General features: G+C 39.6%; 1 protein-coding gene across 12 annotated transcripts in view; it reads right to left on the reverse strand.

Annotated features, from left to right (window-relative positions):
* Window positions 1–642: 642 nt before the first annotated feature.
* LOC135482452 (A-kinase anchor protein 13-like) overlaps window positions 643–26,927 on the reverse strand; it is a 77,874-nt gene continuing 51,589 nt past the window's right edge. For 8 of the 12 annotated variants that reach the window (XM_064762453.1, XM_064762447.1, XM_064762448.1 and 5 more), the window contains 23 exons: window positions 26,700–26,743; window positions 25,442–25,510; window positions 24,593–24,625; window positions 23,015–23,074; window positions 22,651–22,841; window positions 22,445–22,497; window positions 21,942–22,121; window positions 21,557–21,682; window positions 21,263–21,380; window positions 20,962–21,128; window positions 20,682–20,843; window positions 20,363–20,552; window positions 20,021–20,205; window positions 19,496–19,574; window positions 17,529–17,684; window positions 16,889–17,013; window positions 16,336–16,398; window positions 15,497–15,715; window positions 10,685–10,719; window positions 6,122–6,251; window positions 5,676–5,792; window positions 4,536–5,305; window positions 643–4,271 (listed from right to left, as the gene is read on the reverse strand). In XM_064762453.1, coding sequence (XP_064618523.1) covers window positions 4,544–5,305; window positions 5,676–5,792; window positions 6,122–6,251; window positions 10,685–10,719; window positions 15,497–15,715; window positions 16,336–16,398; window positions 16,889–17,013; window positions 17,529–17,684; window positions 19,496–19,574; window positions 20,021–20,205; window positions 20,363–20,552; window positions 20,682–20,843; window positions 20,962–21,128; window positions 21,263–21,380; window positions 21,557–21,682; window positions 21,942–22,121; window positions 22,445–22,497; window positions 22,651–22,841; window positions 23,015–23,074; window positions 24,593–24,625; window positions 25,442–25,510; window positions 26,700–26,743 — 3,264 coding nt within the window. In that variant the 3' untranslated portion in view covers window positions 643–4,271; window positions 4,536–4,543. Of the gene's footprint in view, window positions 4,272–4,535; window positions 5,306–5,675; window positions 5,793–6,121; window positions 6,252–10,684; window positions 10,720–15,496; window positions 15,716–16,335; window positions 16,399–16,888; window positions 17,014–17,528; window positions 17,685–18,700; window positions 18,821–19,495; window positions 19,575–20,020; window positions 20,206–20,362; window positions 20,553–20,681; window positions 20,844–20,961; window positions 21,129–21,262; window positions 21,381–21,556; window positions 21,683–21,941; window positions 22,122–22,444; window positions 22,498–22,650; window positions 22,842–23,014; window positions 23,075–24,592; window positions 24,626–25,441; window positions 25,511–26,699; window positions 26,744–26,927 lie in introns of all 12 variants that reach the window. The other 4 variants (XM_064762449.1, XM_064762446.1, XM_064762451.1 and 1 more) reach the window with 4 other exon arrangements.

The following is a 26,927-nucleotide window of genomic DNA, read 5'->3' on the forward strand; positions in this document are numbered from 1 at the left end:
CATGATTTCATTGGCCTTAATCATGTCACCTGGAGGCTACAATTCTAAATTAATGACATCTTTTCAAGGACTTTTCTCTCCTCACCTGGGGGAAGGAGGGGGGGTCATTTTCTGACTACTCACTGTTCTATGAAACTGGTGAAACCTGGTGCCTACAACCACCCAAGCAGTGACAACTTCCCAAGCACAATCAGGAGTTGTGACAATGACTCGAAGCAAAAACAACTGTAAGATGTGGGAGAAAACGTAGGACTGATTCATATCACAGTCAAAGACTTGTATCTATGTCAATATGGGAGGGCCACTCTCATCTCAGTGAGAAACCTTTATTTCTGCATTGTCCCAATCACAATATCAAACTGCCTTTAGACTACTACATCCCCTGGTGGTAGAAAAGGGAACTGAAAATTATCTTTGGTGGAGACCTGTGTGGGTGTCTTTTGTGTCCACTTGACTGTTGTTCTTGAAGACTAAATGAGACTTTACAACCTCCACGTTGTTCTTGCAGTCCGTAAAGGTTTAACCTGACAGCACTTCCATTGTAGTCTAGCCTGCCTTATTCTCAGCGTATTCTCCAGCTGACATGAGAATACTTACATTGTGTGCGACTTCAGATCAAAGAACAGAACACTACAAACTAAATATGATTGGAATTTTTATTAAGAATGTCTATACAGCCATGTTTGATATAGATACGGGGGTCATTACATGGATGAGCATGAAATAGGAAAGAGGACTTCTTACATGACCTTCAAAATGAACAACTGACAACAGGCACAATGCAAAATAGAGACATTTTATAAAAGTCACCAGTGACTGGCTCCTGCCTCAACGATGCTCAATGTATTTTCCAATTACAAACATTGACATCCTGTGACTAAAGCCCTTAGAAGACGTCGCACAAAAAGAGGGAATCGCCTCATTGTCGTTCTGGGAGACAGGGCCGGTCTTAATCTTCCTATTGTGATGGAGAGTGTTCTTCATATCATTCTGGCCAAAGGTACTTAACTCAGGAACATGACACTAGATTATCCTTAGGGTAGGCCTGACCAGGCAAGACATCAGCCAAGCACCTTTGACCAGATCTATCTGAAAAACACCATAAAACCATGTTACATGTGCAAGATCTTTCAATTCACTTTTGGCTGCATTATACTGTAAACCTGGAAATTTTCGCACCAATTTTATTTCAGTTTTGTGAAATTGCAACTTTTGTATACCTGTACAATTTTAATTTAGCGTTTGATAACCCCGTAATTTCTTCTTTTTTTTTCATGGCCGTATGTCTTCCATCCTACTGCAAACACAAAAATTGTGAAATAAAACGCACAGGTATATTTTAGGGTTTACAGTATACCTAAGGAACTAATGTCAACCTGATTTCCACAAAATATGATAAGACCAACTGTAATATTTATACCAGAAACTGTTTGCTACTAAACGATGATATAGTCGTTAATGAGAAGTCGTTAATGAGAAATTTTCGCACCAATTTTATTTCAGTTTTGGGAAATTGCAACTTTTGTATACCTGTACAATTTTAATTTAGCGTTTGATAACCCCGTAATTTCTTCTTTTTTTTTCATGGCCGTATGTCTTCCATCCTACTGCAAACACAAAAATTGTGAAATAAAACGCACAGGTATATTTTAGGGTTTACAGTATACCTAAGGAACTAATGTCAACCTGATTTCCACAAAATATGATAAGACCAACTGTAATATTTATACCAGAAACTGTTTGCTACTAAACGATGATATAGTCGTTAATGAGAAATCTCGAAAGGTATCAAAAATACAGTTTCTATGAACTGCTCAAATGTACACTCACGCAAGTGTTTACTATGCGTGGAGATGCTGATTGACCATTGATAGAAAGCTGGTTATTTCTAGAAGCAACTGGTCTGGTCAGTTTTTTTTCAATCAACCTTACTTAATAAACTCATTAGCAGACTTTATAATTTTGTGTTTTGAACTTGCAAATGAAATGGCCAAGGAGTTGAATGAACGGTTCCGGATGAATGACACTGTACAGGTATTTGAATACTAGTGCACAAACCGTGAATCTAATCTGTATTCTGGACAAGCAGACGAGACAGTACAAGTCATTGGATTATTTCACAAGCACACCACTGGGTCCCAGCACTTTTTCACAATGATACTAATATGTAACCCTGCTAGGACTGGAGAATGGAAGGGATTACCAAAATTGGATTTTTTATACAGAATAACATCTGTCTAATTACAGCAGTGCAAATAATAATGGAAGCGAGTTAAATAAAGATGACTGACCGCAACTGATTACCTAAGGGAGAGTGGACACACTTGGTTCAATTGATTTCCAGTCCTGATAGAGTTATCCTAACTGAATTCAAATATCCTCGTCACCAGGAAGGCAATACTACATTAGCTAGCAATGGACGAGGGTGGACAAGAACAGCACTGACATTTTCCGACCAGACATTTCATCAAGTACCTGGCTTGTGCAAGACAAATTAAAGCATGAATGTTTTAGATGCAATACTGGATACAACTCCAATGTCGACCAACATATAGAGCTAGTATAAAAAAAGTGGGGCCTTAATTGGTTATAAAATGCACCAAAACTGTACAGATTATGAACTTAAAGCTAGAGAAATCAAGGTTATCAATTGACAAGAATATTTACAAATTCAAATCACAAGGCGGAATGTAAAAAAACTTCATCATGACATTTTATCCAGCCGAGCAAGTAACAGTATAACTTCCAGTGCGATGATATCGTCTTAAAATGATTCAAAAGATATGTGACCCATCACAGCAAAACCAGGTGCATGTCACACAGAAGATGAGCCTATTTTAAGTCACACCAGGAGGTAACGGAAGAAACTGATTTCACAAAAGGCAAACAACAGTGAAATCAACAACTAGTCCGTCTCAACCTGTGACGGGTCACATATGAAATGTTGATAAAACTAAAATAAGAATTTAAAACATTTCAATGTACAATCAATGGTCAGGTGATTGTTAATAAGCAAAGATCCCATGAGAATAGAACAAATGATTACGTTCTTTATAATAAACATGACAGGATAAAAAAAGGAGTCTGGAACATCATTACAACGAAATGGCTTTAACAAGACACCTGATTGCTCCAACAAAACATTGGCAAGAAGAATTAGCCTATCAGAAATCTGGTTACATCTGTTTAACACAGGATTTTCTTGAAACTTCTCATTCACTTAAGTTGTTTCATATGCTGATTTTCTATAAATAGTCATCATATCATATTACACAGACCAGCTAAATTCAGTTCCAGATAACTTCCTAAAAAGATTTCCCCAAGTGACCCAAAAAGATATAAGGCGATCGTCTGGGATATCCACAAAATGCTCAATTATTTGGTAAAATCTACTAAATATTTACAGGATATATTCTCATTGTAAAATGTACAACATTTACATCATATTCTACAGTATTTACACAGTTATTCATTCATGCCATTGGATGACAATATTGCAATAAGTTTAACAATACACAGTACATAACATGTCGTTTGATAATAGAGAAATGAATTATACAGGGTGTGAGAAAAAAAATAATGGACATGTGTCTCCTTCATGTTGAACAATTCCAATGCAGTAATTAATCTCTCTCAGTTTAAATAGGTTATATCAAGCTATGACATCACCACTAATGACTCCTAAACCATCCACCACAAATGCCTTGCACAAAAAGATCATGACAGTTTTCATACACCCTGTACAAATGTACCTGGCTATTATAGAAGCACACTGATCAAGCAGCTACATGTACACATATAATTTAGACCAGAGTTTTTAGATAGCAAAAATTTGTAAATTCACATTTTTATACAATCTTCACTTCCTTCAGTCCTGCGCATAGAAACACCCCAAATATCTAAACCTAAAATAGGATTCCTGTAAAAGGTCCCTCAAAAAACCAAAGCAATATACTAGAACCATTTATGAAATAAAATCTTAAGTAGATATATGATGCCATTCATTTGAGAGTGTGGTTCACGACACTATTGTACCCCCCACTTTTTGACCACACGACCAAATGTCCAGGGGAACAGCAAACTATCCAGGGAAACAGCAAAACATCCAGGGGAACAGCAGAGAACCAAAGTCCTTTTAAATGAGGCATCAAGGAGTCGATATCAGATGTAACCAAGTAATTACAACGACTTCATCCAATAACACGGAAGCAGCTACCTAACAAGCACTGGTCGACGTCAACAATCACACTTGCACCATCATTGACTAATATCTGAAAAGAGAAGAGGATTTGAGAAGATGTCTTGAAGAACAGCTATTTTGGGGGTCGTGTAGCAACCCAACTTTGTTTGATTTTCATTCTCCAAATATACACTACAGTTACCAAAATATGTCCTTAACAGGCTCTTTTATTCGACTCAATCTCACTCACTGACAACGAGTCAGGTGCTCTAGAGACAGTTTTTGCCTCAATTCTGGTATCACAAGGTCAAGGGTCGGGTCAGACTTCAACATACTAAATCTTTAAAATGCTCACCATAATATTCAAAAGTAAATGACTTCAGACTCTTTCTTCCTTTCCTCCTTTGTTTTCTTCCCAGTCGGGCTCGTCATACTCGGCGACGATAAACGACTTGACTTTCCCTTATCTTCGGCTAATTTCATTGGTAGCATGGCAGGAACAGAGGCAGTATGAGAAATCTTTCCAGAACCACTCCCCGAGGCAAGTTTACTCGGAATCTGCTGGTGTTGTCCGACAAGACTACTCGAGTGGTGAAGGCCAGACATTTTCGGGCTCGTCATAGAGCCACTTCCCCCAGACATTGACTTTCCACTTAAACCTGCAAGTTTAAGCGGTAACTGCTGCCGTATCGAACTGGTTTTTTGTTCATTGGTAGCACTTAATAAATGAAGTGGTAAATCTTTCTTTGACACACCGGAAAGAGTCCCATCCGATAAAGGTCTACTTTTGTCTCCGAAGAGACTTTTCCGGTTCAGCGGTTCCTTGAGACTTTGCGTGTATTCTGGTTTCATCGGTTCATAACTGTCTGTAACATCGTCTTTTCTGAAATCTGCCGATGCAGATCGTTTATGGTTAATGGATGGGGACGTAGGCGTGGAGTTTGATGATGTCGGAGTTTGAATTTTTGGCGGTATCGCACTGATACCCGATTCACTTTCATGTCTTCCTGAGCTTAGTATCGATGATTGGTGGGCGTTCGAGAATTGTAGTTTGAGGAAGTCCACCTGGCGCTGTAAGGCTTCCTTCTGGCGTTGAAGTTCTTCAGCTTCTTTACGTATCTCAGCCTGGAAAGTAACAGGAAACACTTAAAATTTTGGGACATGATATAAAAGAAATTGTAAAGTAATGTGACCCCAGTACTGGCAAATGAAACATCAAGGGTATGATGCAGTGAAACCTTTCATTGTTCATTTCTCTGCCTGGGATTTTTGAAGAAATTCTTATCAATCTGCAACAACTGATGCAATTTGAATCAATTTCAAGTAATGAAAGTAGTCATCAAAATACTACAGACATTTGTCCCTGCAACACAACAGGCTTGTTTATTGTTTCATCGAATAGCATAGCGGCTACCACCAGGATATGTTGTCCAGAATCTATATGGAGTCCCTCAGGAGTCCCCCACAGGAGTCCATCAGTCTATCTTTTCCATACCTTTTGCTTATCGAGGTTTTTCTGTTTCTCATCAAGAGCCAGGTTCTCATGTTCTATCCGGTATCGCTCTTTCTCCTTGGCTTTCTCCCAGTCTTCGCGTTCCTTTCGTATCGTTTGCTAAAACAAGAAGAAAACGTAACTCGTAAAAAGCTGTCAAAGAGTCGATCTGCATATAGAATGGAAAGGGTATGTCCAAGAATCTTGCTAATTGCAGTTCATTAAAAGAGCAAGAGTTCTGGCAGAAGATGAGACACCTTCGATGATCCAAGTCCAATCCGTTGAGGTTGGGATTCTGGACTTTGCCGTAAGGTGTGGAAGGGATGAAGGTTTGGTTCTCTTCACACGGGTTTGATGCCCAGACTAACAAGTCTTTTATGTAACATAGAGTGACACACTGATCGGGTTTACATCAGTGTCTCTGGTTGCCTCCTACTTTCACCCCTCACCTGAAGACTTCTGAGCTCCTCCAGCTGCTGATTGTGCCGGTACAAGTTCTTTTTCTCCAACATTTGTTTCTGTGCCTCTGATGACAGCTTGGCAAGTTGCTGGTTCGAATCAAGTAGCTGCGTTTTTAAACTGGAAAGATAAGAACACAAAATGCTTAGTTCCCTTCAACATAAGTCATGTCCAGGTTATTAATCAGCCACGTGAAGCTTTGGAGACTGAAATGAAATTCTGAAAAAATATATTTCTTGTTTTCACTTAATCACATTGGAAATTTCAACATTTCTGTCAATGTATTATACAGGAAGCTAACATTGAGGACATCGTAAATAAACCTTGTTGTATACATCATACTTAGAAATGGGTAGACTATACTGTTCTAGTGTTCGATAGTAAACAAACTTGACTTATAGTAAACGAATGCAGCGAGCTGTCTCCTCAGATAAACTGTGATACTGAAGGGCACAATGTATCCCTGGTAAACCCTGGTTTTGCTCCTATGTGGCCGCTTTTCTACAGTGCTTTATACTGTTCTGTCTAAAAGTGCTATCACCATCATAGGTCAACGCAGTGGCACTCGCTTGAGCTCAACCTGGCATCATGTCAAGAAGAGTATCTGTTTTTTACCAATGTTCATTACATAAAGACATCAAACGTGATAGAAATGTGTCCAAAACCAAATAAAACACTTTTTATGAGACAGAATACTTAGACAAGAGTAAACCAATCATAACCTCCATGTTAGTCGTGATCAGGAGATTACCAAGCTAAACATGGGTTCTGACATTAACGCAAGTAAATCTTACTGACTTTGGTAAACAGTCTGATAACCCTAAATCCAGGGTACGTGTAGCTTTAAGCTAGTAAACTGGAGTAAATTAAGGCCACATATACTATAAAAGTACAAGTACATACTTAGAACGTAAGCTACCAGAGCGTTGCTTCTAGCATGGACCGTATTCAACTTTTTGGTTGGTGGGAGGGGGGTGAATAGAACACGACTGTCCCAAATCTGCATGAAAAACATGTTCTTTGGAGATGACTGAGAGGCAATGGCCACCCTGCACCAACTAATGGCCCTGACAAGGCGAGATCACTTGCCCTCCTCCACCTGTAACCATAATGTAGACTTCAGATCAGCTACCGAGAAGCTACTATACATTAGTGCTGGCCGTCAAAACGTCATGCTACCACTCCTTGATCTTAATAATATCACTGCATTCATCATCCAACATTCAGGGAAAATGACGATTCCATCCAGATGTGAAGAAATTCGAGGAAATCAGATTCAGTGTTTAGGCTGCAATGACTGATTCGTTCTCCCGAACCACAGGGAACACCATTAGAACACCTCATTGAAAAACCCACGGGCCACCCCACCAGGCGATTCAAGTATTTCTTACGTAAATATTTAATCATGGCTACTGATAACCATTTAATTGCCAGTGATTAGACTACCGGACGTGGTCCTTTTTTACGCTTAATTCAAATGACATATTTCATGATTCATATACTTATTTACCCATATTCAAATACTGTAAGCCTACAACAGATGTGCTGAAGCTATTCAGTTAGCCTAGCAAGATGAACAGAAAAGTAAGACTTAGCGTCAGATACATAATTTGATGACAAAAATCTTCCACTGTGTTGGTTTCAAAATGAAGACCATGTTACACCAAATTAACTGATAAAAGGCAACAAAATTGAGATTTCTTTAAAAAATTGAAGAAGAAGATATAGAACTACTCCATTCCCACATAACGGATTGAAGAAAAGTACTGCCCTTACCTCAAAATAGATAAGAACACAAAACTGAACAAAATTATGATGAACAAATGGCAGATGTCATCACCAGTAGGCTGCCTAAACCCTCTTCCTTTATCCACAGGATGGCAAAGACTGATCCCTGGGTACCTCTTTGACCGGTTTGATCGCTTAATGCCATAATTATGTGTCAATTAAGATGTCAAGGTGGACACAAGCTGATCCCAAGGTGATGACAACAAAAGCGATTTAATACTTCATCAACATAATTACTCAATTCTTACATGTATATGATTTAAATGACTTGATACAAAAGTTTATTTAAGGACCCCAACAGTGTTTAAAAAGATAAGTTAAAGAAGTTAAAAAGATTGAAATTGTAACATTTTGCAAAAATAACTGTCAGATTTCAAGGGCCACTAAACAATGAAAAAAATACTTAAAATATAAACTTTCTGATTGTTTATGCAAGCTTAAAGGCAAATAACAATCAATTAATACCCTCAGACAAACATTTATCTCTGATTGAAGTTTTCCTCAGCTAATTGCCCACCCCTCCCCTGCAGCTTTTACAAACGTCCACACACATGAACACCTTAGGAAGATTCACAAAATTATTGAAAGAAATGTGTCTAACCAGAGGAACAAATGCTGGTACAGAGTGTATTGACATATCTTGCTAATCATTTGCGGGGAGGGGGGTGCTCAACATCTCCACATCAATGTCAAATGCAAGGTCAAAATTTATGCAAACAGCGACCCCCTCCCCCAGACTGAATCTCGTTGAAAGTAAGACAGCAACTGGTCAGTCGATACATTCCGCTGATTAAAATCAATGCATTGTCCATTCATTAATTGATTTAGAGGTCACAGAATTCGAAAGCGAGTCAGGCCATTTATGGTATCCCGAGGTGCGGATGCCAGCAGGGGAACCAAGAACCAACAGTGATAGAGACATCAAGATCAAAATCTAAGGATGACCATTGGTCTGCAGGTATAAGTGTTCAGATTGGTGTGATAACCATCAAGTATCAAGAACCATGAACAATTTGTGCATCATTTTACAATCATTCAATCTTAAAATTCTTTTCAATTCATTATATTGTAGATATCATCAGCAATTCCGAAGGGCGCCTAATAAATCTTGCCATCTTTGTTGATAACCAGCCTTTCTGTCTCTTAGCAGATTTGGATTCATCCACCCTTGGACTTGGTCTGAACCTCCACCGTGTAACAAGAACCGTCCTCAATTCAACATATTTAGACTATTTGTTTGAAAACAATTGGGTAAATTTAAAAATAAACATCATTAATTTGCTACCAAATATTGAGGAATAGTCTCCTGACCACTAAATAATTTGATTAAATATTAGAATAAACATTTTGGTTCGTTATCAAATTCTGAAAAGCAACATTGATAAGCCTTTCATAGAGGAAGGAAATCAAGAACAATGTATATCTTCAAAATGACAGAGCTCGAGGGCATTTTACGCGATACATACCGACCGTCAAACTGAGGGCGAATGTCTCAGGGTTTGAGTACAGGGCCGGAGAAGAGAACAACCCCTGATTTCCTTAGGAGGGACAAAATGGGGACAACATGAAACTTTATCTGAATCCATCGAAACACGCTGATGGCTGAATCTGAAAGTAAGATGGCCACAAAGGCAGCCATCTTGGAAATGGCCACCACTCTAAAGTTATCCACAGAGTTATTGCCAGAGATGGAGGAACATTGCGCTACTTGCAGTGTAATAGGACTAGAAGTAGTCTCCGCCAATTCATGTAGGGACCAATGACACCATTAAGAAATAGTTTCAGTCATGCACTAGGAGGATGTATACAATAATACTCACTGGACGAAGTTGTTCAAATAAACTGGCGACGTCATTTTGAACTTGGCACGGAAATTTCAAGTTAACAATGTTACAAAAAGGGTACGGAGGGTGCTCTCAATCCCAAATTGTAATTGCCCAAAGAGAGCTTCTGATTTTATAGCAAGATATTCTGCAATATCTAGGGAAAACCTAATTATCTTCCCCCATTGTAATTGGCTAATTCTTCGATGAACCGATGACGCATTTCTGGGTAACCTGGATCTGCGAATGACCTTGACCTCTTGACGTCATTCCGTCAGCCTCATCAACAGTATTTTCATGTTGCATGACATCCGTATAATGACTTGCAAATTAACTTGATTAAGACGTATCACGATTCAAGGAACTTTCAATAAAGCTCCATCTCCGTCTAGATTTCACCTGTCAACATTTTTGTGATAGCTGTAGATAATCATGAAATCTTTTCAGAAAGCTTTAAACTTATCAACTTAAGACATACTAGAACCTCTCTATTACGAACACCCTTAGGACAGACTGGTGTTGTTCTTAATATAGAAATGTCCTGATTAGAGCGGTCAGATTGAATGGCAACAACAAGATGGGTCCAAAACTAGTGTCCTTAGTAGAAAGGGTGTCCTTATTAGAGAGGTGTTGGCTAAGGGAGACTCCACTCTAATGCCGAAGGCACGTTCTTGATTAATGTTACCATAGTTTGCTCAGACAGCAAGAATTGGCATTGACAAGACAACAGCCCCCACAACAGACATTCATTGGAGCCAGGATCAACAAAACGAGACATGCCGATAAAAGTCAAAGTAATTTCACTTTTTTGGTCAAGTCCCCCAATTACATCAAATACACACTTTTAAACAGATCTCTAGAGTATCTGCAAAGTTGCAAGTTAATGTGGTAAGGCACATTACATATGACCAGAACTGTAAAATGCATAAATCAAGTGCTTACCTTTCGTTCTGTGTGCGCTGTCTTCCACTGACAACCTGAAATGACATCAAGCAACCTCAAATGACTACAAACTCTCGCAGAATAAAACCTCAATGACTTAGTTTCGTTAATTTAATTTTCTGATTTTTATGCATCAAAGTTCGATAACGCAATGCCAATATCCATTTCCTTTGTAGAACTGAGATCATGAGGAGTTTGTCAGACTCACTTGTACAATTGTGCACATTGATGTATCTGAAAATTGGGAAAATCAAAGTGAACCCAGATTTGATAAGATATTGCTAATTCTCCATCGGCATGAGTTCAACACATTTTCTAATTAGCTACAGGGTGCCTAAGAGAAACATTTTCGTAGTGGCAATCAATGAATGTTAAACAAAGATCGTACGATTTTGCTTAAAGTTCCCAAAGATGGACAATGACCACACTTAAGAGCAGATGACCACCTGATAGCGGCTCATTTTCTAAAAGTTTAAGATAATTCATCACTGGCACACATTCTGTGTTATCATTTCGCATATTTGTTGATATTCTGTCGCTAAATTTAGAAATGTTGTGATGATATACATCGAGGCACCACAGATCATAAACTCTTATATAAATCATCCCTAAACAGTTCTTTTTTCAGCCAACCGCCGCATCAGATGGATTTTTACTGGGGAGAATTTACATGTACGTTTTTATACATGTATGTTTATAATTGTTATTATTTAGTGTTCAGTTGCAATCAACAGGGCTATCTTTAACTTTTTGGCCGAAGGGGGGACAGTTGGCCCCAGAATACCACTTTTCAATGGAAAAGAGCTCAAATAGTTTCGAAGGTCTCGCATTCATTCTTAACAGACTTGTGAATATAAATAACCGTTTCTTTTTTTTCTTCCCGGAAATACAACATAATGAATTGTAAACAATGTTCTCTAAGATTAACAGGTGTTTTGTCACAGCCAAACATACTTCATTCATAAAATTCAGCTGAATTATTTCTGTCTGACATGGCTAATTTTTTAACCTAGAATGGCTACAGAATCCAAATATAGAACAGGGAATTTGTGAAGTAAGCTTCCATCTCAAAATGAAATGGCCAGGGCCATTGTGCTCACCTCATGTGGAGGAAAGATGGATAAAGAGCATGGTATTGTGTCATGTAGTGTTAGGTTTGATGTAGGTCCAAGCAATTACAATTTCCCCAAAATGGCCAATTTACAGTACATTCGACCTCTGTGACCTTGAAAAGTAGGTCAAATCAAAGAAGACCCGGGTGACACATTGAATGGTTGTTAGAATTAGATGTACCTATGATATAAAATTGGTGCCAATCGGGCAAGTCATTACTAGGAATAATGGCATTTTGATGAATTTAGGATTTGGCCCCCTCCCTGGAGGCCAAACGGCAAATCAGATCGCACCAAACTTCGGTACCTGAGATCACCTGACCAAGGGGTACATGCGTACTTAATTTGTGATCAATAGTCATTGCAGTTAAGAAACGTGCCATAGTTACGGCCTGACGGCGAATTTACGTCATTTGACCTCTGTGACCTTGACAAGAAGGTCAAATTGAAAACCTGTGTGACATGTACTGTATGGTAGTTAGATGTACCTATGATATCAAATTGGTGGCAATCGGGCAAGAAGTTAAGGAATAATCACATTTTTAAGGTTTTTGGATTTTGCCCCCTGGTGGTCAAGTGGTGAATCATATTGGACCAAACTTCGGTCCCTGAGATCACCTGACTAAGGGGTAAATGTGTACCAAATTTGGTATCAATAGTCATTGCAGTTTAGAAACGTGCCATCGTTACATCCTAACGGCCAATTTACACCATTTGACCTCTGTGACCTTGAAAAGGAGGTCAAATCAAAAACCCGGAGGATATATGATGCACCTTTGCTAGAAGTACCTACCATATTTTTTTCAAAATTTCCCGACTACTATTAAGGGAGATATTGCATATTTTCACTTTCAACGTTTGGCCCCCTGGTGGCCAAACCATGAAACGAATCGGACCGAAACTTGGTCTCCAAGGTGTCATTACATAAGGGTACATGTGTACCAAGTTTCAACTCAATAGCTCTAACAGTTACGAAACGTGCCCTGCTAATGGACGACGGACGACGACGACGACGACGGACGACGGACGCCACGGTATGGGATAAGCTCACCTCTGCTGAGAGGTGAGCTAAAAACCGAATATATTTAAAGCAGGAAATGGGACACAACCGGTGAAGGATAAATCCTGTAAAACCATGTTTTGCCAAAAAATAAAACTTGTGGTAGATTTCAAATTCAATGCCTTTGGGAGTGACATATTGAAAAAGAAGAAACTGAGGTGTCCACGAAGAGAGGTTCACCCACCAAAGTATTTCTTACAGTCTTGCAAAACAAACATGTTTTCCTAACTTCTACCTAAGGTTTATGGAATTTATTGCGGGATAATTAGGCAAAGGTCAGGGCTATGGTTACCTTCAGACTCAACCTTTGGTTGAGTACGGTGAATCATATGTCTGTTTGTTGTACGACAAAGATTTGTGCAATAAATAAGATGAGTAATAAGTCTGGGTTTATAATATCATAAATTAGCAACATCAACAAGCAGGAATGTAAACCAACTTGTGCCACGTCATTTCTACCCCACAGCATAATCTAATCCACAACTTTTGAAAATATCATTGATTTGCCAAAGAACAGGTGCCTAAATATTTGCCAGACGCATTTTTTTGGGGGCACACTGTATGTAAAGGTTCCACATGCACCTTTCAATCAAAGGAAGGTACACATAGCTCATTAGCATCATAAAGTAACTTTAATGAATCAGTAATAAAGATATTATCAAATGTACATGGTAAACACTTCGAGTAGCGAGTAAACAAATGTATTAGCTTATAATAGGTGTGTAAATAACTGATTTTATCGTGATAAATTAGTGTCTAGGGATAGTTTTTATATGTCCCCAGGTGCATATTTGAGTAAATGGTTCAGGTGATTCGCTCCTGTTCCATCCATGAAGACTTATACGAGTTATTTTAATAGCATTGGAAAGAAAAAAGATTTGATCTGAAGCCTAATATCAAAGTGTCAAGAGCAAGAGCCTGGCATTACGAGTAGGAAAGGAAGTCTTCGAGATGTTCAAGTGTCTAATTTCTATCATTCATCAGCAGAAAAATTCAGGCGTGGAGGTGGTTTCCTCAACCTGTCCAAGAAAACAGGATCTGAATCTTGCTAAGTATTGAATTTGTCTCAAAAGGGAGACTCCAATTGTCAGTTTTATTACATTTATCAGTTTTCGTGATAAGAAAAAATACTGGGGGTGTTATACCGGCTCCTGGCTGGGGTTCCTGGTATTAAGAGAGTCTAGGCTAATAGGACTCAACACCCCACGGCACCAGTAGCTTTTATTACTTTGATAAGAGTGCCACTATTTCATTCATATTTGGGTCGATAATGACACATAGAATCGACATCAAAGCGAAAAGAAGATTAAGATATTCACCCAAGTTAAACCTGAAAGTTTGCAAGAAAAGTGTACAATCTGACACAGGACCTTAGGGAGGTGAGGAATTTTATTAAGACAAGTGATGATAAGAAGCGTCACAAATTACGGGATGCCGATTTCCCTGAAGTTGATATTTTCTTAGAGGTTGATTCTAAGGTCAACTAAGGACGTTATGTTGAAGCCTCTCGCTTCGATACTCAATGATAATGCTTGTATGATTAGGCAAGTCACTTAATCCGAGGATTGCCTCCTTTTTTGGATGAGAAGTAAAACCAAGTTTTTGACAGTGCCAAGGAAGGAGTCTTAAGGCCAATCAAGAGACATGGGAAGAAATATGTTTGCAGGGATGTACAACTTTCAGTTGTCGCAGCACTTGACCTGAGAAGATGATATGGTTACGAAAATCTAAACACAGAAATAGAGAGTGCCTAGTTTTATCATTGTTTACTAACACTAAACAAACAGACAACTGGTAAAAAGTGGTCATACAAGAATAGCAAAGTGTCTCAAACAAATTCACATTGAGTGATATATATAAATCATGTAACAAAAAAACGACTAGGAGAGTAAAAATCAGGATGATACGTCCTGGATTCGCAAGGCCAATGGTTAATACTTGAGTAATCAAAGAGTCTTCAGGTGGACAATTAATTGGTTTACAACCCTCTTGACCTGTCACAATCATAATTGAACCAATTGGCAACCACTTCAGACGCTCGCCCACCTATACAACAGTAGCTCCAGCTCCTAGCATGGTGACAAATACCGTTAGATTCTATCAGAACTTGAATGATGACGAACCACTTGACCTTGGTGTACTTAAAGTGCACATTACTTCTGTCTAAAGCCAGGCAGGGGTAGCCACACTTGAAGTTTATTTACTTGAGGATGAGAGTGATGTACTCTTGATGACACCTTGTAAAGAATTTCATTGTATGTTTTATTTGGAAAACACCATGAGTATTCCTTGAGGGCAACAATAAGAGGCCTTCTTGACTTGTATGTACATATGCATGTACCCAATGAAAGCATCAATACAAACTTTCACCAAGAATGGTTGTTGGTATGGAGTCTAGAAAACACTGGTGCCTGTCAACTCGAGGATCCCACATTTGAACGTCAGTATTTTGTCCTGCACTTTTTGGACAGAGAGGGCGACTGACTTTACCAGTAATTTAATCCCGAGTTCTTTAATCATCATCATCATCATCATTTAGGCATCATGGCCCAGAATTGGGCCTTCTGCATTTTCCTTCCACATTACAAATTCTCATCATACCAAATAGTTCCCACGTCGAAGCAGAAAAACCCAACTCACCATAATGCCATGCATGTATTGCATAATCTGTGTTAACGAATGGACGAGTTCACGACAAGGGGCGCCCCCTAGTGGCTGGTTTAGATATGATGAATACGAGACATCGCCGACAGAGCTCTTGTCACTGCCGCCATCACTACCACGCGACTCGTCGTTTGGATTTTGTTTGTAGAGGAAGTTCTGGAGAAAACTTGTGCTCATTCGTCGATTACGTGCATCCTGTAAAAGTGGAAATGTAATAATGAATCCAAGGTTTTTTGAAGCTCCAACAACTCCATCGAGTCTCTGATATCATATACATAATATATATATATACAATAAAATACTCCCCCACCCCGCGGCGCCACTGTGCACACACGAACTCCTGGATGACCCGCTGTGTCATCCTCTTTCCTTCATGATTTTGAGAAAAATCTGGATCCACTGGAACTCGGCAGAACCTTGCTCTCATCGACTGATCTTTCTCAGAAAGTCGAGTCGTCTGCAGATATGGAGCGCTTCTAAATTTTGCACACATTTTAAACAAGGTAGGATTCAAGGCATCAGTAGGAATAGCACACAGATTTGCTTCCAATGAAGATTCTACCAGGAAACTAAGGCTGCCATCTAGATCAAAACAGAAGAACTACTGATGTACTGTAGCTGGTCTAAAAGCACTATACACAGAGTTCCTGCCTCTCATTGACAACCAGCCCACAAATATACCAGCCAGAACACCACTGACCAATTATATCAAAGTTGAGCAGAGAAAACTTGTTGAGGAATGCAAAGAGTTGCGGTGAGTTATTCTTTTTCACAGATTCTTTCAGAATAAGCCCAAGGTTGTGTTAGATACAAACCTTTTGAGCAGCTGCTTTATCTGCCTGAGGAACACCAGCACTACCGCGCCTCATCGCCCATTGCTAGAAAGACGGAACAACGGGGAGGTTAGGGGAGACCAGGAAGACCAGGAGAGGGGATGCTGTTACATACCATGGGAATAGCCCTAAATATTGTTACATATAGCATGGTAATAGCCCTGAATATTGTTACATATAGAATGGCAAAATCCCTAAACCAGTGATTATAGTTAGTAAAATTATGGGCTGAATTCAGGAAAACCTTTCAGCAAAATGTCTTTGCAGAGATTGAAAGTGCCGACAGGCAAAGCATTGTAAAATGCAACTACAATTGCAGCATCTATTAATCTAGCACACCCTATTGCAACCCCATCGTAATAAAATCAAAATGGCATCCCCGTTTTATGAAAGACAGACATTTTATTCAGAATGTCATTCATTAACCCAGGACCAATCTCTCAGGTTATTACAAAGTGAATGATAGCTTCTAGGAGAACTACATGTAGAGCAGCAGCCTGTTCACTAGAGATGTCAGAGAAGTAGCGCCACCTACCTTGGACATATCAACAGTGAGATTAAAGTCATTATCACTCTCCTGGCGATTCAGGTTCTGAAGACTTGTACTCCGGCCGCCAGAATCTCGGATTGCATAAACACCACGCTTTTTGGCAGCTAATGCTAAAAAAAGAGAGAAGTGTTAAGAACTGCTTTGGGAAGGTACAGTATTGTAGCTATGAAGGTAGCTTTTAGAATTTGCCAAATCAAAGGTATTGAAATTTTTTTTCAATTACACTTTGAACTTGCAGGATACATGTCTTTTTACTAAGAGTGCTGAATGCAGACTCTCACTAAGAATGTAAAAACAGATGAAGCAAAATCTCCCTTTATCGAAATGTGCCCCAGACTGGGGACGTTTCAATCCAGGAGAAATACTACTAACTTGTTGTATAACATGAGATGCTCTATTATGTGTTTATAAGTGCATGACATCTACACCTAACCTAAGCTAACTATCCACATCAACCTAGAACACAACACAATCCTCCACCAATGTTGATGAAGATAGGAGCGGATTTATATAACATCTGAAACAACACCAGGCGCTGCATCTTCAAACTTCTCAGGCAGCCACATCAGCTCCGTCCTTCTCCACTAGAGGGCTCTGCATGTCATATTTGCAACCCTCGACTTACCTGATCTTGTTGTGTCAAACGCAGTGAAAGTCTCTGCCCGTTTTGGCAGAGGCGTCGGTGTATAGCCTATACTTTCTTGCTCACCGACACTGCTGACGCTGCGGTTAAGACCGCCGACAGCGAAGCTACCATGAATCATGACCTGAAGTTTGGATGCTGAAAGCAAAGGTCAGAAAGTGTTCAAGGCCTCAGAAAATAGACTTGTCATGCAAAGTGGCCTGAGAGGGTTGGTGAATGGTGATGTAGGTTATGCTGCACAAGCCCTGTAGAGAGATGTGGTTATTTACAGCATGCACAAAGCCGTGTCAGTTGATAATGTGACATTACAGTGTGTACCACAAAAGGGGCAATCCACCCAAATATAAATTTCTTCCAAGCTTCATTTCTTTGATTTTGTGGTCTGGTTGGCAATAGAGGGAGTTTCATGCAGGCAGTGAGCCAAAAACGTGGATTGCTATCCCCTTTGATACCCACTGTAAATTCACACATACATGCGCCTATCACCTGTGAAGACAGATGTTAATGCACTGTAAACCCGGAAATACTTGCGTGCTTATATTTTTGCATTTATAGATGATGGCTAAAACATATGGCTACGAAAAAGACCGGGTTTACAGTATTCTTGGAAAAATTAAACCCAATGTTTCATTCTCATGATATTGTAAACCAGGAAATTCACCCAAACGTATAAATTTTTCAAAAATTTTCCAAGCTGACATAAAAAGTGCAAAAAATCCAATGGTTTTTCCCATAAAGAAATCTATCTAATGGGGCACTTCCTGGTTTACAGGATATTCATGAATATGAGTTATAAATTGGATTTCAAATGCCAGAAATTCCACACAAAGCTTCACACAAAGTGCCTTTCTATGTCAAGCCTGGTGCATGAAAGCCATCCCAGTGTTATGTAAGGCTTGATGCTCCCTGTTAACAAACATGCAAAGAACTGTCATTCTTGACAACGCAACCGCAGAGAACCTCAATCCACCTTTTCAAAGTGTTGGATTGGTACTTAACCATTGACTCAGATCACCATGAGAGAAATTTTTATAGGGTACGGTATCAAGAATGACATTTCTGGGGGTAAGAAGCGGAAGAGTGGGTGAGGGTTCAAGCGCTGCGTCCAAGCCAAGCTGAAATCATCTCGCACCAAGCATTATGTTACGACATACCATCTTCACTAAATGCTAACATAGCTAAACTCATTGAATCAGAATGAGGTTGGTCGCCGTCACCGTCGGTGATCACCGACTTGTAGAGCATGTCGTAAACGGCAAGCTGAAATTTCTCCGCTGAAAAATGAATGGACCGCGGGGATTAGCTAAGAATAAGCCAAGGCAAAAATGAAATAATCTTACGACCAGAGAGCAGAAACAAATCTGAAGTAGCAAATTAAAGGCGTGACCCCTTGACCCTATAATGCAGAGCGCAGCTACGGTTAGTGGCAAGACTCTTAGCTCATATCAAAGTTGCAATTATTTATGCTCTTTATTGTCAGTGAAAGTCCTAGACATAGTTTTGAATGAATTGCATTAAAGCTGGCATCTTCTTTAGCGAATGAGACTTCAGATTAATTTCGCATCGCAGTGTCACATATTATCACAGACTTGCAAATAATAAACAAGGTGAGGAAAGGGGGATTTTTGGCATTTTCCTGCAAAGGGATATCCTTCAGTTGTTCTCTCAACTCCTCTAAAGAGCAAATCACTTCTATTAAAGCTGAAATAATCATGCAGGTTTCATTTGGGTGGTTCAGTTGGAATGAAACATGCATATCAGCAGACAACAACAGTACAACTTCAAAATATTTCTTTTAAATAATACTATGTGAATCTTCCTAAAAGATGAGACCGAAAACCTAAATGCTGAAATAACTAGTCATGAAATCTCCAGCTGTTGTAAGGTTTAGTTCCAATGACAATGCCGCATAATTCTGCAGAATTTCTGAGCGTCCACCTCAGACTCACCTTCTTTCGAAGCTGCCTGAAATAGTTCCTCTGGATCCTTAAATTCCTTCTTTTCTTCATCTTGATATGGAGACTGCAGCTGAAAGACAGACCTCTAAATTATACAATCTCTACTGTCTTTTTCATGTATGCTGTATGCTTGTAAACATTAATGGATCTCTACTTGGGTGGCGCACGCTTTCCCTGCACAAATATTTGTCCAACGTTTCATTCTATCTTTCTCCTTCAAAGGCCATATGAAGACATTGGATTATAGTGAATAAAACACAAGCAACGATCTACGTATTCTCTATTTGAAGACATTGGAACACTATTTAAAGAGAAATACAACATAACGTCTGAAGAAATGCCTAGTGTCTGTTGTGGATTTCAGCTTGACAGACGGCACTGCTACAAAAGTCAAATGGGGAACCACATATCTATGCAGCTTTATGACCAAGGAGGACCAAGGAAGAACATTGTACTGGCAAGAACTAATAAAGCTGTTTTTAGTCTTTACTAATTCTTGGCACAAGGGATCCTCACCTCGCCCTGAATTCCTTCATGGCCATGTATGGACATAATCTTAGAGATTATCTTAATCTTCTCATCACAGAATTTCTTGATTTCTTTATCATTGACCTCGAGTCGTCTGACCAGAGTTAGCACCTGGGCTGCTCTCTCTTCCTGCAGCCTTTTTTCCTCTTCACTCTCTGAGGGGACATCTTCTTCTGTAGAGGAAAAATATGTGATTATTTGAACACTGTGAAGTATTTTTCTGTTTGTTCAGAGACAGGGTAGAATTAAGAAATCAAGGATGAGGGTGATGACTACAACTCTGGAGAATATCCACAAGATGCGCAGCCTAATTGAAGTGTGTTTTCTCACCTTCCTCAGGACAGAGTTTGCTCGCACCCTGAACCAGTTCAATCCATTCTTTCCTCTTATCACTGCTCATGCACACCAACTCATACATCTCCGGCTGACTCTTGTTCTGACTGATCAGGTAGATACCCCGACTGTCGTGTGTGTCGCCCTTTTCTCGCACCAGGAGTTTAGATAAGGGAATCACAGCGGACTGGAAGGGAAATAGCACAGAAGTATTAAGTAGAGGAATCAGAGTCCAGATGGCTGATGAATGTAATGAGCCAGTGTCCATGTTTGAAGTCAATATATGCCACTACCTCTGGCAAGCCACTTCACTCACCTTGTTATCTTGAGTAAAGAACGTGTATTTCTGATTGTTTTCCTGTAGGAAGAACATGAGGTCAGATAGCACCACGGCGATTGCCTCCGTTAATTTGCCTCGAGCGGTCTTCCAACTGATAACACCTTCATGGATGAGCTTCCTTGACAATAAATCAGATTTCTGAAAGAGAGAATCAACATCAGTGTAAAGCTATTAGCCATGACAATTGAAGGTGGCAGAGATCTGAAATGGAGCAGACTGCTGCCAACTAATCTGACATGCGCATCACCGTTCTCACCTTGAATTTCCTTCCCCTGAACCATGCGACCGACTTGACATCCAAGCGATTATAGATCTCGAGCAGCCTCTGCTCCTTCTCATAGCGACCCACTTGGTAGTTGATGTCATTCAGGATATTCTTGGAAAGAGCGAGGGCACGGTTTAGATTCTCTTTGTCGATTTTGTCTGGAATTGAATGAGGACAATTAGCAGTAATCCTTTCTTGTGATAATCAGAAGTCACAGCTCGAGGTCTTCCAAGAAGATGGCAAACAAGAGAAATATATCATGCTTAGAATCATATAAAAGAAAATTCATTACCTTTTGTCGTTTTGATGATAGGGTCAAGAAGTAATGGATATTTGGTCATCCTTTGTGTCACCAACAATATACACTCAGGAATTCCGAGCTTCTTACACAATCGATTGTTGCTACATTTCTGTAAAAGAAGAAAGTCATTATTGCCCACCACATCAACCACTGTCAACGCAGAATCCTGCTGTTCTATGCAACATGAAAAAAAAAGATTTGTAAAATGGCTTCCAGAATTGCTTGTGTAGGTACTCAGTAAAATGTATTGGTAAATCAAACTTTTCAAATTATATTATCACTTACCTTGATAAAACCCTGAAAAGTCCTGTCGTTTTTGAGCATATCTTTATAGTACGCTACGGCCTCCTTGTGTCGGCTGCAGAACTCTCCATAAGCTTCCTTTAGCCGCTCACCATTATCGCCGCCAAACTGAAACACAAAATCAAACAGGTTATCCTATTTTTACACAAACATGGCCTTATCATGAAAAGCTGCCAGTGAACAAACATGGGCTTGAAGCCGGCGCTACAAAAATGGGGTATGTACGATTGTACGTGCATGAGACTGATGATACAGGTATAAAACATTACGGTGCCACTCTGTCAGCCTATAACAGAATAAAGTATCTTATGCCATTACACACTTGGCCTGGGACCAAAAGGCTTTGAAGCCAGGCCCCTCAACGCACCTGATCACAAAGTAAATCGCCGATAATATCAAAGCTCATGTCTCGCTTCTGGCCCTGCCTTGTCTGTAGGACCTGCAGGAAGTTCAGGTGGATGTCCAGCAGCTCGTCGAGTTTGGGGAAGATCTTGTCAATACGGTCCGGAGTCAACTGACACTCTTTACTCATGCCTCCACTGAATATCTGCAAGAGAGATGAAGAAGGTCCATGCAAGATTCGAATTTCCAAACAAAAATCTATCAACCAAAAAACCAACCTGATTTAAAACCAACCTCAGTGCAGGAGTACTAGGCTAAGGACCATCATTACGATATACAAAGAGACATGGACAGTCTGCAATATTCTCACTACTACTGGCTTATAACAGTTGCTTCAAATCTACAACAACTTGAATACCCCACATACCATCTAAAGGTGATTTTGATTGAACATTTTAACATTTCTGTGGGTTAGCGAGATGTTTCACATGGAACTGTTAACAAAACAAACATCATAACAGTGCTTACCGTTTTCATAATCTTCAGTGTTCGACAATGATGTTTCTCAGTCAATATCAACTCTGAAAGTGAAACGAGACAGACGGTTTTTACGGATAACAACGAAAATATTTGACATTATTGACCAGGAAAATCTTGGGTGTACAGAATGATGTCTTTCATTGTGGCTACAGTCACAACCCTGTCACATTTTACATCCAGAACATCCCACTCACCCCATATATGGTCTTGTTTCTTGATATCCTTAGGCGCCATCTTTTTGAGCGTCTTCTTATCGACAGTGATACTCCATGCCTCAGGATCAGGCTCCTGTAGCTCCATGAGTTCTGTGTCATCTTCAAAGTCAAACTCCTCCTCGACGGCATCATCCAGCGACTCCATCGAAGCCGACATTGTGTTGATGATGCTGAAAACAAACATATGACCATTGAAGTTGTCAGACAGGGTAAGAACTTATCAAAACACTTTAATCATTCATAAATTCGAATTTTTAATTTTTCAGGTGTTAATTTGGATCATGGGTCCAACGCCCTCACCACTGCGGCACTCAGTCCCTCTGAACAATGAAAAGAGACTTACTTCGACCCCATCCCGTCCAAGTCCTTTTGGTTGTCTTCATTTTCTTCATTGATGACTTTACTATAAAGAAATGAGAAGCGAGAAGTTGAAATGATAGAATCTGGAACAAATTTCAACAGGAGTATATTCTTTTACGCCCTGTAGATTTCGTTTCTTTGTATTTTACTCACTGAAGTGAAGTATACAGTAAAACTGACAAGTTAAACCTATAAAAGGAGGCTGCACACAGATTGCTCATCATTTTCTCCTTGAGCACCACAGGTAGAGATTCTCAGTGCATCAAGACTAAGGGGATGAGTCATTACTTGGTGGCTCAGCTTTAAACCAACAACACAATACACTATATCCTCATTTTCAAATAAGGCCCTCTTATACCAAAACTTACCCATATCCTTTAATATTTAATCAATTTGTAGAAGTGCAAGTGTTTCAAACTATCAAATCTATTCCAAACTGTGCAAGCTATTTCAACGAAGAAAGCCATTTTTTCTAGCTAACACTAATATGATGTATTAAGAGATGTTCTGCGACCCCCCCCTCCCCCCATGAACAAGAAGCCGACCAGAATACCCTGAAGAGCATATTTCACATGGCCACTAGGATATGTGTGTAGGGGTGAAGCACCTCATCATGTTAAACTCAAGAATCACATCAAAGGCAATCGTACCACAAAACTTCACTCCATGTACAGGCCTTAAATCTAACAAATTTCAATGGTTGCATAGGTTAAAACAGGCACCAAGATGATGGAACATTATAGTGGTATAAGTGACTGGATCAGTGTGGAGTAAAACTAGAGTGAAAAGAACAAAACCACTACAAAAACAAGAATCACCCAGGTGTACGACAAAGCAAGGTTGACGGTGAAACTCAAAATGCTGAAGGACCGGCTACAAATGGTGTGAGAAACCAATCAATATCAGGGATGTCCTACGGTGATAGATTGCCCAAAGTGATAAAAAGAGACAAACTGGCAGAGTTTCAGATTTGTTTTTCCTTGAAAACTCTTCACCACAGGAATGGAGAGCAGCCAGTATTCAAGCAGAGGAAGAATCATTACTAAAGTGGGTCTCAGATGTAACAGTTCAAAGTAACACCAACACCAATCAAGGAGGATTTTGTTACCAGGTCCTTCAGGTCACAATCCAATAATCAGCAAAATGCTTTAGAGGGAGCATATAGGCAAGACCCAGGTGGACCAGAGCATTGTCTGTAAGTGACCAAAAGGTGGGACAATATTTAAAGTTCGCTCGGGGACTCTTCTTATCACCAAGTTAAACAAGGCATAATTCGTTTACAGTGCAAATTGGTCACCTGGAGGTTGCCAATAGTCTCCCCTTAATGAATAAAAGTGGATTATAATTTGTGATGGCAAGAAATAGTGACAAAATATACTCCATAAAACAGACAAATTTTCGAACGATCAGATCATAAAAGGATCCAGAATTCTAGTGTAATTGCATTTTCAGAATATATTTGTCTGAATTGTTTAGAAGCACCATATCTTGCCATGTGAAGGATAGATGAGAAAATATGCCAGAAATAACAGAACTCCAGAGGGCACTACTAGTTGCTTACAAAGGCCATCGATCGTATGCGATGTACGGATCACTATAGAAAGAAACAACAACAACACAGTCAGACATGGAAACCAAAATACACAATCAAACAGAAAACTTTTATCATCATCTGAAAATCAGTCCAGACACAGCTCAAACGAAGTACATCACAAGTGAGCAAATATGTCAGGGAGAACAGAGTGACTCTGGCTAAGCTTCGAACCCACGACCTTCCATTCCCAAGTCGGTCGCTCTTCCACTATGCTGATGTTCTCCCTGGGCCAACGTTTCAAGTTAAAACTGATCCATTATGAAAAGCTACGGTTAGATCAGAAATATATCAAATCAAAACAAACTACAACAGACAAAAAAACACATCAGCTACCATAAAACATTGTACAGATACCTGGTAAGATAGGTTACTGTGGAGTCATAATCAAGTCAATAGGGCCTACTGGGCTTAGAAGGAAAGACTGGATAAGTATAACTCCACAGTATCCAATCGACCATCATTACATGTGATTTAGGTTAGAATTACTACGATCAATCCCGCTCTAGTTTGACCATCTGCTTCTGAACTCAATCTGTACAATCAATTTTTGAGGCTTATCTCCACATGAATGTTTCCCGCTGTGTATCATTCACAAGGTCTTTGCGCTGCACTGCCAATGAAAAACTGGCCTGTGGTATGAATAGTGAAACGTTAATGTGAAAACAGGCCCTTAAACTCAGAAAACCATTTTAGAAAGTAGCAGTGTCCATCAAACTAATGTGAGATCAACAGAATGACAAACAGCACGACACAGAAAGCCCTGCTGCCGACGAGAAGAAAACAGTACCTAGAGTACGGGTAGGAAGAAGCACTTACTCTATGCCTAACTTTGTGGCAACTCTCCGCCACTGGAAGTGACCATAACTCGTGTTTGACACAGAGATGCTGTTAATGTTAATAAAGAAACCAATGTATGGAGAGTTAGCTAGGAAACTGGACACATAAGATCTAATCCCTCAACCGTAAAGTGTACCAACTAAGACAGTCTGATTATTTTTGGTTTCTTTGCTGAATAATGCACTGGTAAGGTCTCTGGTCACTAAAAGATGTGAAAACAGCTGCACTTTCTGTACAAAGTAGGGCCTATGGTCTTGATGGAAACTAAAAATGTGGGCTTTCCAATCAGTAACTCAGTTCATTTGATGCCGCAGACGGACTGCGCCATGAACATTTTTTGAGCATAACTGCCAAGCTTGCTGACTAGTGCATTCAAACCAACGAAGATGATCTGACCAATTCAGCAAGTAGATACTATATGAACATTTCAGATGTTTTTCTTCAAATTGATCAGCTGCGAGGGTGCTGTCATGCCTACTGTATTGCTAGACATGCATTGCTTACAGTCATTATACCATACAATGCCGCCTCTAGCGGACACCTCAGACAACAGCCCAGCTTCTAAGAACTTGAAAATGCTATGGCAAGTTGCTTATACAGTGTGTTTCAAAACTGATGAACCAACAAAAAAGTTCCAAAGGATAAAATTCTTAAACACCAACCAAGACATCAACAAACTTCACATTAGATGACCATTTTCAATTGTCCTTTGTCAAGACAATAATTTAAAAACAAATTTTACATGATTTGGTTTTTGTTCCCGCGTATGTATTAATCAACCTGCCATAGGATTTCATAACAGAAATTAACAACTAATCAATGAATTAATTGCTAAACATAGGAACCAACACCACCCATAAACAGGCAGGGGATCTGGTCTCAATCTGTGGATATCCCTCAATGAGCATCAAACATGTCAAATGGCTTTCAGGACTTCCAAAGTAAACCATTCGAGAGATTTCCTCCTGTTGTGGTTAAACAGGCTTCACCAAATTCGAGGCTACTGCTTCATTGAGAGATCTCTTCATGTTGAGAGTCAGTCCACAACCTCATAAATGAACTGAACAGAAGAAAGTTGTTTTGTTATTTTTGTTAGGATCTTATCCTATCAAATGCAGAGACAGATTTTTAAAATTGTAAATTGTGTGGCAACAGACAAATTTCCTCTTTGAGAAATGGCTATCAAGCTTTTCTCCATTCTGTAGGGCATCATCAGAGAATGCCACAGACAACTCACCTTGGAGGGGAAGTTGTTTTCTGACCGCTTGACGAAACCGGCACCTGAAAAAAGATGATATTTCAAAATTCAAGACATGCTTGATCTTGGCATACAGCTATAACTTCTGTTATGGAAAAGACCTTTAGCCTTTTCACTGCCACACACTGAAAGGCCAACGGTTTCAAATATGGTCATCCAAAGTTGTTTCCTTTGACCTTTTATCAGTAACTTCTACATTTCCATAAT

The sequence above is a fragment of the Lineus longissimus genome, chromosome 2, assembly GCF_910592395.1.
Source record: "Lineus longissimus chromosome 2, tnLinLong1.2, whole genome shotgun sequence".
Lineage (NCBI taxonomy): Eukaryota > Metazoa > Nemertea > Pilidiophora > Heteronemertea > Lineidae > Lineus > Lineus longissimus.